This window comes from Haemaphysalis longicornis, unplaced genomic scaffold (assembly GCF_048455015.1).
Source record: "Haemaphysalis longicornis isolate Haplotype H1 unplaced genomic scaffold, Haemaphysalis longicornis Haplotype H1 scaffold_1, whole genome shotgun sequence".
NCBI classification, from domain to species: domain Eukaryota; kingdom Metazoa; phylum Arthropoda; class Arachnida; order Ixodida; family Ixodidae; genus Haemaphysalis; species Haemaphysalis longicornis.
Genome location: NW_027526203.1, coordinates 284,397,219 through 284,411,346, shown reverse-complemented (window position 1 = coordinate 284,411,346; position 14,128 = coordinate 284,397,219). Strand labels below are relative to the sequence as shown.

The window sequence follows — 14,128 nt, the reverse complement described above, 5'->3', positions numbered from 1 at the left end:
GGCCAAGGCAGCAAACAAAACTGCTTCAATGTCAATCCTGATGAACTTACCGGCAACGAGGTGCAAGAAAAATAAATCCGATATATAAGAGCTATTTTTCGAACTACTCTGAATTTTAAATGTCGTAGCTCAGACGCAGCCGCAAATAAGCATAGTACTACAAATAGTCTTCGGATCGTAATGTAATACATAAACGTCGAATTTAGAGTTCACAAATCGAATACGAAAAGAAAAGCTAAATATTTGCTTTGTATTCGACATCCCGAACATTTACGCACCCACAGAGAATATTGGACAATATGCAAGAACGTAATTATGAAGGGTGCGTGGGAGTCGGTTATAGTTATTTATTGCCTAACTAGGTTAACCTTATACGCCCGGCACAGTAAAACAGAACTCATTATACTCCTAAGATGAGCCACACGCTGGCCGACGCCTATACCCCGCTGTCCTCGTAACTTACGTCTCCGCGTGTATTACTCTAGAGCAGACCAAAAAATGAAGCGGAAAGCACAATAAAAAAAGAAAAAAGAAAACTGAGTTGGGATCTTTTTTTTTTTTCAAGGTGAAGCGAAAGTTTCGTCTCTACCTGTCACAAGATTAGCTCACCGCGATAGTTGGCTAATCCTATTCGCGATATTCGAATCGGTTTGTTCCTTTCGCCGGTTGTGGCGACCTGTCATGCTCACTGTCTTAACACACCTGTCATGTATCCGGCGCAAAAAAAAGAGAAAGAAAACAAGGCGAAGGAGCGCAGCCAGGGAGTGAGAGTCGGGGGGCAAGAATGCCGTTACAAAACTTTCTGGGAGCCCCTGATCCGGCATCGGAAGCGGCCGTCGGGTTAGCGTGTGAACGGGTTCCGTCTCGGAGGCGGGAGCGCGCTTCCTCGTGCGTGGGGTCTTGCATAACAAGCTGCCGGCTCCGGAGCGCCGGGGAGTCACTTTCTTCAGGGGCACGGGGTCCAATGGGGCACCTGGTTAGGCCAAGGATGGATGGCGCGAAGAGCAATCAGCATGCGCGCAGGAGAGGGCGCCACGGGGGAGGCGGCTCTTCGGAAGGTTAACGGAAACGAGAATGACGACATTTTTTCAAGCGAACCCTCACCTGGCCCGTATAAAAGGGATCTCGCCGGCAGATGCATTCCACACTGACCTCACGCCCCGCACCACAATCGGTGAGTGGAGTCCGCATCTTTTGCCAGCTGAGCGGGTGTGCTCGACCAGGCTTTTAAAACCAGACCGAATCGCAGGATGCTAACCGTCACGGGAGCTTTTCATGACAGCCATATGAGAAGAGCTCATGACGGCGTTCAAGCATTTAGCGGTGGTACCATCGTGTCTCGGGATCTTTATGTCGGCATTGATCACTGGCGGTACGCAGCGCGTTGAATGGCCAGCCCTGTGTTGTGCGCTTCTATAGAAAATTGTGGTAATGATAGCTTGGATTTTCTAATGCGTCCATTTTTTTTTTAACCAACGTTTCCTGTAAAATTGAGATGCACTGCCGACCTCCTGAAATATTTGTGGATCTTGGTTATTCAGGAAACGAAGCCCCCGCGAAATTCAAATTCGGTTCATGACACTAATGGTTCTCTTGCTATCGGCAATACGTCTATGTCGTGGAGTTTCTTTTTGATGTGCGACAATTTTACAGCTACGAGCACTGCCGTGCTCGCATGGTTTACAATGGCCACTAGAGACCCGGGAAGCTAGTCTCCATATTTGTGCATTTATTGGTTGAAAATTACTGCCCGAGTACAGGTGTTGCTCGTGAAGAAATTTGTGATGCCAGCATCATCTCCCTGATAGAATTGCAAGCCCATAATTTCTTCGATGTTAATTCGTTTCCATGTATGGTTATGCAGGAAAAATGAAAAATTGCGTTTTTAACAAATATGCCTAGTTTACTCTGGAATTCAGATGAACAAGGTACTGTTTTAGATCGTATCTGAGTTTTTAAAAGCCCTGATACTGATAGTCAGAAAACAGAGCTGATTTTATGGCTAGTTTTACATTAGAGATTTAGTCTTCCCGAAACATGCGGGAAAATGGACACTTTTAAATTTTGTAGGGTGTTTTTTTTTTTTTTTTTCACGCTTTGTACTGCTCATAATGTTGCAGGCTTTCATTTCTACGCTGTATAAAAAGTCATGGCGTGTGCAATTTTAAAATATTGTACGTTTTCTGTAAAAGTTATTGGAAAGAGTATTTTTTCTTCGTTATTTCTTGCTACGGCCATGGCTATGTTGTTTGAGCAATGTAACAAACTCGAAAATATTGCGACAGTTCAATATGGCACCCATAGGTAAACATTTTTCTTCGTTCAAATTCATGCATCGCACGGTTTTCAATCAAAAGGTTATTTCTTTCCACAGCCTGCGCTTTCTCTTCCGCCGGATAGCTTTCAACTCAACTACGCAACCGAATAATAAGGAAATTACTTTGATCAATAGAATTCTGTTGAGTGTAGTGGTGTCCAGAAGGCTATTAGATAAACACTGACAATTTAAGTTATGTTATGAGGGACGTTAGTCATGAAGAAAAACTGGTAAAAACGAGTGTTCGCCGTACTTCGTATCTTTTAAAAAGAAGCATGATAAACGACCCATTTCAATCCAAACCCATGTTTATGTACCTCAGAGCTTTCCAGTGGGAGAAATAAGGGCCTTGCACAATGGATTACGCCAACCATTCTCAGCCAGAGGCGGCACCTCAGCGGCGTTTAACTCCTGCATGCGCACAGGCATAGCTCTCCTACTTGAAAACGCAGCCGTGTTCTGAAATATAGTTAAAGGACGCGTTCCCATAACGTCACGCCCACCTGCATGTTGAGCTATGGCACCGACAGAAAGCAGGTTGTGGAATAACTCGTTAAACCGCAGCTGTCCTGTCATGGGGGATAAGCGCAATACATCATGCGCTACCGCGTAGCCTTTGCAACGAGAGTGCGAGAAAAGAACTTGATTAATCCTTTTATTGATAGGGCCATCACTGTATGCTCAAAGGGAATGACGAAAATTGTAGGGAATTGGCCCCTGTGTAATCAGTACGTCATTTAAGCAAAGTAAATAGAACCGACTTTTATACTACCCAGCACTGAAAGATGCATTCCACATCAACATAAACGATTGTCATGTGTAGCTAGAATGTACTTCAATAATTTGCTGAAAAGAAGAATAGCGGAGGCCGTTTTATTCTTTTGTTTTTTTTTTCAGCCGCAACAAACCTAAAGGCTTCTCAAAGCACCAGAGAAGTCGCTACTAGTCACCTCGACACGACCGCGGGCACTCATTGGATATCTCTTCGCCGCAGCGCAATTTCTTTTTATTTCTCGTGGTATTCCGCAAACGCCTCCTGAATAATAAGAAATCTGTAGTACTTGCCATCGTCCGTAAACACCTATAGGCTATAGCTGCCAACTTCAAGGAAACATCCGCGTGCGGCGAGAGATAAGTAAAGCACTGGACGGGAATAAAGCAGCGAGAGGCAGCTTAGGGGCCACTTTAGGAGTCGCCGCTGTTTGCACTTGTTCCACGTCCCACGATCAGGCAGTGTTCCAAGTGCGCGACAAAGCGTGCCCCGTGACCACCAGGGCACAAGGTTAACCACGCAGCAGTTTTGTTGCCCCTCACGAGAGCCAACGCTAGACGGGAGCTGTTATAAAAGGTGCTTCGCGAATGCGAATTCTGATTGACGTGACTGCAGACTTGTAAGAACACTCCATGATTGGCTGACTTACACCAAGGGAACTAATTCCGCCACGAAAACGTGACGCAAACAAACCCCGACCAATCACAGGCCATCCCATCCGAGCGATTTATTACGGGAAAAGTAGATACGTACTACATGCAAAAAACAGAAATGTAATCGAACACACAAACACAAAACTTTATCCTGATTGTAGCAGATTTTCTTTGACAACGCTTCGTTTTTTTTTTCTTTCCTTTTTACGCTTTTCAAGTCCAGCCGGACGTCGTTAATTCAACCCTCACGGGACTATTAAACTGTGGTTGAATTAATCGGAAAAACGAAATAACCGGAGTTTAAATATATAGCTTTGCAACTTCACAGGTCATCTAGATTTGATCTATTTAGGTGATAAAATCGAATTAACCGAAATCGACGTACCGAGAGATGACTGTACTTATCGTGCATCGACATTTCTCAGGGGAGTTAATTCTATGGCATAGTTTGTGTGTGGACATTTACTAGGAAGTCGCAAGGTACCGTTAACTTCCGAGGAACGTATGTGTTATCTTTCTGCTACTCATGACGATCGCATATCGTGGTAGCTGAATCAGGGGTTTTAACCTCAGTGAGCTGAACTCACGCCAGCCTCGGCCTGTTCCTTCCTTCCTTGCTGTTTTTTACGCCAGAAAGTTATCTTTCTGTTACCGTTCACCTGTTATGTTTCTGATTCTTCTCATTCATAATGTCCTGTCTAAATATAATTTTTTCATTCGAATTTTTTCATTTCAGTTTTATTTAAGATTGAATCTCTCCTTTTATATTGTTAAAATCCAAATAACATGACCCAACAATTTATTTGTACTGAAAAGATAAATAATGTCTATAGTTCTCTGGTGCGCAAGTTATAAAGAACTGCGCCACGTGAAAGTCCGTTACAAACTCAGTTTTTTAAAGGGGCCCTGAAAGGCATTTTGAGCACACTAAATGAACTAGCGCAACCGTTAGATTGGGTCGTCAACGTCCTCTGTGCCAAGTATTACTCTTTTACGCGCAGCGGAAAGCTCACGCTTTTGTTGCAAAGTTTGTCGTTTTTTTCTCACCCTTTCCTTCGTGTTTTTGGACGCCGCCATCTTCACATGTCTACATCATCGATTCCCAGATGTTCGTCATTAGCTAGACATCCCGCTATTGGGCGGCTTTTTCACGCACTTCCGGCAAAGAGATGAGTCGTCTGCTCAGCGTCGGCTCGCCGGCTGATCTGCCAGCGGAGTGCCGGAGTGCTTGGGCATTTTACGACAAACGAAACAAGTGTAAAACAAACGCTTAACCGTTTGTATTGAATGCAACACGGCCATAACACGACATGGATATTCTCTTACCTGAGTACGTTCCATAAAGAAAGCGTTTAAGCCCCGTGGCACTTCTTTCGTGCAATCGCAGAGAACGCCCTGAGCCGAATGCCCGGGTTTGACGCATACATTTTATTCAACTTCAAAACAATCCAGAGATGCGTTTCTAACGAACACAACGTCTCAACATGCGTTGAAAGTCTGAACCACGAATGACAGAGGATGGGTTGCCTCCTGCCCGTCGTAAATTCGGTTGCTGTGCGGGGACGAACAGCAAGTCACCTAACTCTGGCGCACAAGCCGATGGCTTTTAGCCACGCACACTGCACATACCCCATGCGAGGTTGAGTCGCACGTCGCTCGAGAAAGATTATCCAGACCATGGGAAGCACTATCCACCCGCAGAAGCACAACGTCGCATTTCATCGCGAAACAAAGGCGTCCACAACACACACACCATCGCCTCCTGTAATGCCAAACGCATCTCGCACTTCCCAATAGGAGTGGGTGGTACGCCTGCAGTGCCCACATGTCGTGAGGTGGGGCCCCAAGCTGAACCGGGATCACGGAACCATAACTGACTTCTGGAGCGGTTTGTGCCTTGTTGCCAAGGCAACCGATGTTTGAGATTGTCAAAGAAATGGCGCTCGCTCCAGCGCTAGAAAGCTCAGAGCCGCGGCGGAGAATGTTTTGCCAACGTTGCCGCTCTCCACCACGCGTCGCCCCAAGCTGAACTGGTCACATGATTGAAGCGTTTTGTGCACGGGTTCTGTATCGGTTTAAAATGTCTTTTTCACATGCCGCCGGCAGGAATTACCACCGCCGCAAAATAAGACCCGGCACCAGCGGGGCCACATCTGATACGGCGCTTTTTGGATAAACAGTGCGCGGTGCATCAAGGGAACGAGCGCACGACCCACCCCGTGCGGCTGCGAGTTTGCCGCCGATAAAAAGTCATGTGCCGCCAGCAACGTACAGCCGGTAAAAGGCTTGTCTATAACACAGCTTTCGTACTTTCAGCCCTGTCCTGCCCCGCCGTAGCGGTATTTCAATAAAACTACTGCGGAATTCTGTAGTCTTAGCCCTTCGCTTTTGCCTCCGACATGATTGGAACAAGTATGTTTCGGCAGTTTTCGGATGTAGCTGGTTGAAGTTGAAATCGCTGTTATAGACAAGCGTTTTACCGACTGTACACCGCGAAAGGGCAAGGCCAGGCCGCCGCATACATGCGGCCAGATTTTTCGTTCGCTTTTCCAACCTTGAGCGGAGTGCGTGCGGGATTCATGGTGTCAACAAAGCTTGCCCGTAGCAGACGACAGTCTGAGCAGCGCAATAGCGGAAGTACGTCACCGCTGCGGAGCGCAGCATCATGGGAGGCAAGGCTCGCGCGCCGTCAACAGCGGAGAGTAAGTCGAAAGGAGGAGGAAACGCGGAGCGACGATAATGCGCGGTTTTTGATTTACGATTTCTCAGCTAATACTCATCGCTTTAACAAAATTCTTGCGGGAGGAGATTGCAAATACATTGCTTTATTTGGGTGCATGTACATCCATGCATCGGCGGAAGGTATTTAAGGACCCCTTTAACATAGCGTGAATGAATGAACCTCCACCCCCCTTTATGTAGTATTTTAAACTGAATTATCCGGAACGATCACAGGATGCCTGGGAAAAATGCAAGCGAAAGGTCTTGGTCCTCACTACCAGATCAAACTTTGTTTCGTTAAGTAGTTTAGGTAGTTTGATTGTACTGTTATGAAATAGTCTTGGGGGTTTCTGCGAGGCAACCCCGTTTCTAGAGATGATGCAGCCACTATATTGTAGAGATATCATCAATATGGATTATATACAGGCTGGAGTTCGAACAGATATAATACAGATATAATAATTGCCAGAATACCCTGGCGATTGGTAAAAAATGTAACGGCAAAGCTATATCTGAGAGGAGAACCCACCTTTTTCACGACCATTTCCTCCTGGAATATATACCCTGTCTTCGAATACCAAAACTTGATTCCAACCATGGTTTTTCATTAAATACTTTATTTCTTACAAGAAAGCCCTAGGTATGACGGGCAAATATGTCCCTTCTAAGGGCGTATCATACCAAAACACAAGGGTTGTCTACGGAAAAACAATTTTACGACCCCTTTCTTGATACAAGACAAAAAAAAAAAAGAGCCCAGTCCGTATTGCGTTATCACTTAGTCCAAAATGATATCAGAGCATCCTCTACTTCTCTTAAATGGAAATGTTCTTCCTTTAACGTCGCCATCGAATAGTAGCTCCTTCTTATTGTTTCGTTGATGTGAAACCTGGTCTTATCGTTCCAATTCCCGTTGCAGGAGCTGAACATCGTCCAATATGAAGTACATCATCGTTGCAGGCAAGTTATCGCCCTTTGCTCATATTTATTTTCCTTCCAACGAAACTTTCGCAAAGAAAGTGTACAACTGGTTTAAAGATAAATAACTTCATTGTTGTGAAGAGGAAGCCAGCCTCGTGCTAATTTGAGACAAAGAGAACCCTTGCTGCTTGTTTCATGGGGTACTTGAGCGACGCCCTAATCAAATGCCGCGAATCATGTTCCATGAAGCACAACCCGTGATGTCGCTTAACGTGCGTGTTTAGAGCGAGCTTTGCCCGCAAGTGATTCTGTATGCAGACTCTAAAACGCGTGATCGTTCTGATAAAAATCGCTGCATAGCGCACTTGCCCCTGTTACTCGTAACGCGTAACAGCATTCCCATATTGAGCAGTACGCTAAGATCTCTCTATGCGCCGTCGGAACGCATGCGTTGGTATTTGCAATTTGGCGAAAGTGAAAGTATGAATGAAAGTTATTTTATATCATTCGTGGCTTTAAAGAAGCGCCGTTGCATGCAGAATGAAGGCTGTTTAACCACATTCTACTGCTCTATGAATCTGTATCTAAGGGTTACCAGCCGGCCTAACAATGCGCTATAACGTAATAGAACAACAAAGCCTCGACATAGGAATATAACTGCTAACAAAAATTACCTTACCGAATACGCTTCCTCTTCGAGGCAAACGAATCTCGCTTTCCAGGAGCCACCAAAGTGGTGCTTTATTGGGGCAATCATTTTGGCTAAGATAGTCCTCCAGAGAAACAAAAATACGATAAGCGGAGCTTTTGTCACGATGCCGATAAAGGGTATAGATAATAACCTCACCTGGTGCCCTGCTTTGCAGCTGTCGCCCTCATCGCCGTCGCGGTGGCTCTTCCTAGGGTGAGTGAGACTGTTTTATAAGCATGCAGCAGAAGCCTTAAAATATCTATTAACAGGGGCTGAGTTGCTCTACGTGTACCAGAAAGTCTTAAGATATGCAGACTACACGGAAATTAGAAATTGGTCCTATAGTAATTCTATTCTTCTCACTCCATGTTTGATAGCTAGGGAGTTTTGATTTCATGTAATGGAAGTGTAATGGTATATTCCAATAAATAGTTACAGATACCACTGCATTCTAAGCGCTTTTCCGGTTTTAATAATTGACAGATGCCGTCTCCTAGGCTTCCGCTTGCTAACGGAAAGTGGTAAAAATGAATTTTCTCTCAAATCGCAGAGCAAGCGAGCTGCCTACGAGCTCCCCGACGGCGTGGAGTTCATTGTAGGTCCCGTGAAGACATCGTTCTCTTGCCCGGCCAAGAACGGCTACTTCGCTGATGTGGACAACAACTGCCAGATCTTCCACGTGTGCAACGTGGTGCCCAAGGACGACGGCAGCACCGAGGTGCAGCAGTACAGCTTCTTCTGCGGGAACCAGACGGTTTTCAACCAGTTCTCGCTCACCTGCGCTTTCCCCGAGGACGCCGTGCCATGCCGCAGCTCTCCCGACTTCTTCTACCTGAACGACAAGATTGGCCAGGAGAAGGTCTTCCTGCACGACGATTCCGACGTAGCCCGCGCCATCCCGCTCATCCCGCGATACCAGCAGGGAGCATTCAAGGCCTAAGGCCCTTGCGCGCCTGGATGGACAAAATCGATGCAAAACGACACAGTCTCTATGGAGTCGCAACATGAACGTTCTGGTCTAACGTGGCTCACGGAGCTCACTAGTATTGAACGGTAGCTCGTTCATTTAAACCTCCGACGTCTCTTGTCACTTAGAGGGTAGAGCCGCACCGCACTCTGCCCGTGCTCCAGAATAAAAGTCACTGTCCCAGGAACACCGATTTTCGTGAACAGACGGTGTCGGCTTTCCGAAGACTGCATGCTACATTTGAGGCTGTGTAACGATATTGATGCGGGGTTCTGAAGGTATTCAGCTGCTTATGAGCTACGTGCTTGGGAGAAACGAAAAGGGAAGGCCATGGCAGGTCTCGTGCAATAGCAGTGTAATATATTTTCCTGTATGTTCTGCAGAAAAGGCAGGAAAGGTTAAAGGCCTGCGGATGGGAATCTGTAATGTTAAGGCACGCAAAAAAAAATGCTACATGAGGCACTTTGGATCGAACGTTAATGCTGGGATTCCTGTAAAGCAAGATCCACGCGAGTGGACGGGTATATGTAGAAGCTTTAAGGCGGTTCCTTTTTTGGTGGTGGCCGAATGAACTACCCCACGTTGTAAACCAAAACTTTTCTGAGCTGCACAGAGTGGCCAATTGTTTTAGTTATCACGTAACTTATAGATCTACAAAGACACCATGCTTGCTCATTGTATCACTGAACACTCACCTTGCGCACTTACAAATTTTTGTTGGGGTTAGGCTCACTTTAACTCGGGTAACCACTGACTATACATGGTCGTCTTGAAGGTGTGTGCTTCCTTTCTGGCATGTGACATCTTCCTTTACGCTTTGACGACACTATCAGGCTGGTAATCTTGCCGCGACTTTCACGTTTGTAGGCATGCTTTACATAATCAACCGAAAGCAACCTCCCCTTTGTCTATCTTTCTTTCTTCCCCACCCTGTAGTTAGTCTTCGAAATATGTGCTTTGAATAAAAGCAGTGTTGGGTTCATGGGCTTTCCCTCCGCTCACACGCTTGTTTGAGCATGGTTTCGTGTTACACAGATGCTGTACGTTTTTTCTGTGTTCCCATTGCTACGTGTGAGTAAACGCTACCGACTTATATTTGGGTGCATTACCTATTTGTGAGGTGAAACCTGGCTATAAGGCTGGCCTCGCTTGATCCTGCAAGTTTTCGGGCATTCATTTCCCCCTTTATTCATGGGCAGCGCTATGACCTGTTGTTAAGCTCCAACCTTCAAAGGAGCTCCTTAAGAGAGCTTATAGACGTATTATGCATGAAATGGTTATATCTCAGAGCTTCTGTCTTCTGTGCAATTGTATATAAACTCAGCGAGGAACATCGCCACTGAGTACCGTTGCCAACTTTGTGTACATATCCAAATAGTTTCCCACCTCCAGCCCTTTTCGCCCTTCCAATATTACCTATCACGGCCATTCTCTTGTGTAGCCTCTTCCTCGCCAATAAAATGCCAGCAGTTGCCTCGTTTGTCTTGTCATACTGCTGTTTGCCTGCAGCCGAAAATTCGCAGACAAGCAAGCACCAAGATTTCAATGCACGTAAATGAATATGTATTAAAGCGAAGCTTTCTACGCCTCACTGATTCGTCCGTGAGCGCTGAAAACGCACTGAAGGAAGGCCAACTCGTTGATGATGGCGAAAATTCAAAACGGTTGGAGAGCAGGGTTCCCGTCCACTTTAGGGCCTTCGCAAAGAAAAATGCTCGCGTGGTCGGAATCGAAGAACCTGGATACCTCGCGTTATGAACCAGACGTCTACCCGATTGCGCCACTCAGACAATTTCTAGCTGTGGCCAGCCTGCCTCGGAGTAAATTGCACCGCGCATTTGAGGCAAAAATAATGAAGCAAGAGTTCAGGAAGGAGTGACAGATCAACAGTAGAAACCACAACCCAGTTTCGAAATTGTGGAATTGTATAATAGCAATAAATGTAAGGCTTCTGTTGTCGAGATTGAGGCTTGATGAAAATCCACTACATGGGCTGAAGAAGGCTTGAACCTCGAAATTACTCTTCGTTTCTGCCGAGAGAAAATTTGGCCCACCACATCATGTAGACACGAAAGAGTGCGTGCTCGCAACCTTAAGGTTCCTAGCTGAAACAGAAAAATTGAAACCTGGGAGATTTGAATTTGAAGCGCGCTTTTGGGTTTTTGGCCAAAATGCTTTGCGCTGGAGACAAGCACTACGGTAAACAGACACAATTGCCACCACTCTCGAGTAGGTATATCCTTAACCGTTGGAGAGACCGCGAGGAGCCTAACTGATTCAGCATTCATCAGCGTTCTTCGGGGATCATTTTGTAGGAATTAATAGATACTCCCAGAAGAGGGTGACACTTGCACTGTAGGAAACAAATGGACCGAAAAGCCTCCGCAGTATTTTTAATATCGAAATGGTTATCTGACGGAATGTTTTCCACATAGCGAAAAATAAACAGGTGATAGCTAAATCTCTACGTCTCTGGTGCCTTTAAAGAGTGGCGGAAAAGTGTGTGTGCGGTTTCGCATTTATCCTTAAATCTTATCAAACGTATCGCATAGCCATAGGTGAATATGCTTAAGTGAACACGTGCTTAAGTTAATAGTGAACACAGCCGGGCGCCGCCGGATATGGTAAAACCAAACGAGAAGTATACAAAAAGAATGCATGGTTCGCGGCAATATCATGCCAACAAAGCTTCACCAGAGTTCGCAAGAAAAGAACTATTTGCCTGGTGCGCAGCTGCATGCTGTGCGTTCAAATTGCCTGTGTATAAAAGGGAAATACAAGAGAAAAACTGGATGTATATTCCTTGAGTAGGCTGTAGAGTACAGAAAGTGCAACGGGAAACTTCCGTCCACTCATCTTTTCTGGGCAATACCATTCAAGTGCGCGTGTGTGCGTGGTGTGCGCTTCGCTTTATACGCTAACGGCAGCTGTTATGCCGCCTTCGAGCACGTTTCGCATTGGAGGCCAGGAAGCCAGCTACGTTACTGAAATCTGGATGAAGAGAATAATCGGCAATTAAAACCTGCAGAATGGTGTCGACGCGAATCCTTGCAATTAGCGCTGGGCCCCCAGTCTGTACTTTCAGGCCACTGTGTTTTTAAAACGAAACTTTCTTTGCCTCTCCTCCTGACTTTCCAGGCGCTGCTGTGATTATTTTTCGCACGCGTTGGGTTTCTTACAACCCCACCAGACGGCGCTCAGCCGGCGTCGCCACGGAGCTGGGTTTCTTGCACAGCACCTGATGGCGCACGCCTCCACGCATCGTGGCCAGCGCTTCCCAATTCGAGCCTATGGCACGTGCGGTGAGCAAGTTAAGAACGGCAATAGCTTATGTACGGTATCACTCCGCCTAGACGATGGACCTGGATGTCAACGGGCGCGCGCGTTTTGAAAGGAGATTGCTATGAATGCGTGATATAATCTGCCTTTTTTTAGGTGCGAAGCAGCTTATGGTTGAGCGTGTTCCCTCCGCCGTTGTGTGAGCGCCGTTGTGCGGCGTCCACATCCCCACTGCGCATGCCTGGTCAAGCACCGCTGATGACCGCTGATGATGATTGTGGCGGGATGCCCCTAGGGATTGGCCAACCAAAAAATCCATCACAAGATAGCTTCGCGTTCAACCACCGTCGCCATCTTCCCGTAGGGGAACCCTGAGTACCAGACCCCCACTGTGCATGCCTGGGCAGGCACCGCGGATGATGATTGTGGCAGGATGCCCCTAGGGATTGGCTAACCAAAGAATCCATCACGAGATAGCTTCGCGTTCAACCACCGTCGTCATCTTCCCGCAGGGGAACCCTGAGTAGTATGCGAGGCATCCCTCCTCTCATCTCCGACGCTTCTCTCCTCTCCGGCATTCCTCCTCTCCTCTCCGAAGCTTCTCTCCTCTCCGGGATTGCGCAATGAATGGCAACACCTGCGGCTCCGCGCGCGATAAGCGAAGCAGCTTAGCGTTAGAGACGCGACGGTAGCCGCTGCATACTTCGCTGGGGGCGCCACTGTAGCTCCGCGGTATAAATGACGCGCGCGCGCTCCCCCCTCCTTCTCCTCCCGCAACGCCGCGATCGAACTGAAAACTAATGGGAACTTGAGTCAACCCCACGGCTGCTTCGCATACTACTCAGGGTTCCCCTACGGGAAGAAGGTGAAATTTTTTTTCACGTAGTTTGTCTGTCATTGCTGCAGTATTTTATAAGCATACTAAGTCCGAAAAATCACGGGAACGGGTCGTGCCATATTCAAAATATTCCCACTAACGCACTACTTGCGCCGCACGGAGTAACATCCGGCTGCGGTGATGAGGCACAGCAGCAGCTACCGTAGCCGTTCTTAAGTTGTGCCCGGGTATGGAAGCTGGTGTCTTGGCAGCGTGGAGCACGCAAACACGCGAGCGTTCATTCAGCGTCGAGCCCACCCAGTCCCGAAAGAAGCGTCGCTCGGAAGAGAAACTTCGCTACGCATCGAAACATTGTGCGGACCGCACATTTGCTGGCTTCAAGGTGGGTGGCAAGGTAACGACGCATGGCCGCCCCGTACAACAGGGAGCCTGGTTTGAAAACTTGTCTTTACGTCGATTCCCGCTTGTGCGTGGTATCCGCCAATTTTAAATCGAAGCTTTTTTTGACTCCCCGACCGGGCTTCCGTGAGGCTGCTGCTGCTGGTGGTGGCAGGGCGTACCACTGGGTTTTATCTTGCACCAGATAACACTGTCCTCCGCACACCACAGCCGCGAGGCCGCATCAATGAAGTGGCGAATCTCATTCGGAAGCAGCACTGCATCGCCCTGAGGTGCTTACGCGGAGAGCCTCGTTGTGTCAAATTGGTTTGTGTTCGCTTCCCGGTCGTAGAGGGGGGTTCTCACATGGAGGCGTAAAATTATTATCCTTGTGGTCGCGATTTTGGTGCACGTTAATGATTCCCAGGTGTTCCTAATTAAATGTAGCCTTCAAATGGGGGACGCTTCATAGCCCAGGCAGAGCTTCGAAGGTTAAAACCTCATTTTTTACCTTTTTATACCTTTTAATGGTCCCAAAGTTGTCGTCAAATGGTCTCATCACACGACGCTTAGAACCAAGGCGTAACAAAG

At 47.0% G+C, this 14,128-nt stretch overlaps 1 protein-coding gene across 1 annotated transcript; it reads left to right on the top strand.

Moving 5' to 3' along the window:
- Window positions 1-1,097: 1,097 nt before the first annotated feature.
- Window positions 1,098-10,516, top strand: LOC144147009 (uncharacterized). The gene is made up of 4 exons (XM_077679017.1): window positions 1,098-1,174; window positions 7,383-7,423; window positions 8,251-8,288; window positions 8,626-10,516. Exons 2-4 carry the CDS (start codon window positions 7,402-7,404, stop codon window positions 9,013-9,015), a joined length of 450 nt encoding a protein of 149 aa, XP_077535143.1. The 5' UTR covers window positions 1,098-1,174; window positions 7,383-7,401; the 3' UTR covers window positions 9,016-10,516.
- Window positions 10,517-14,128: the final 3,612 nt, after the last annotated feature.

Bases quoted from the DNA above. Each gene is read 5' to 3' on its own strand.
- LOC144147009 (XM_077679017.1), top strand. From the start codon at position 7,402: ATGAAGTACATCATCGTTGCAG. The intron at 7,424-8,250 runs GCAAGTTATCGC...CCTGCTTTGCAG, and splicing joins GAAGTACATCATCGTTGCAG to CTGTCGCCCTCATCGCCGTC. The intron at 8,289-8,625 runs GTGAGTGAGACT...CTCAAATCGCAG, and splicing joins TCGCGGTGGCTCTTCCTAGG to AGCAAGCGAGCTGCCTACGA.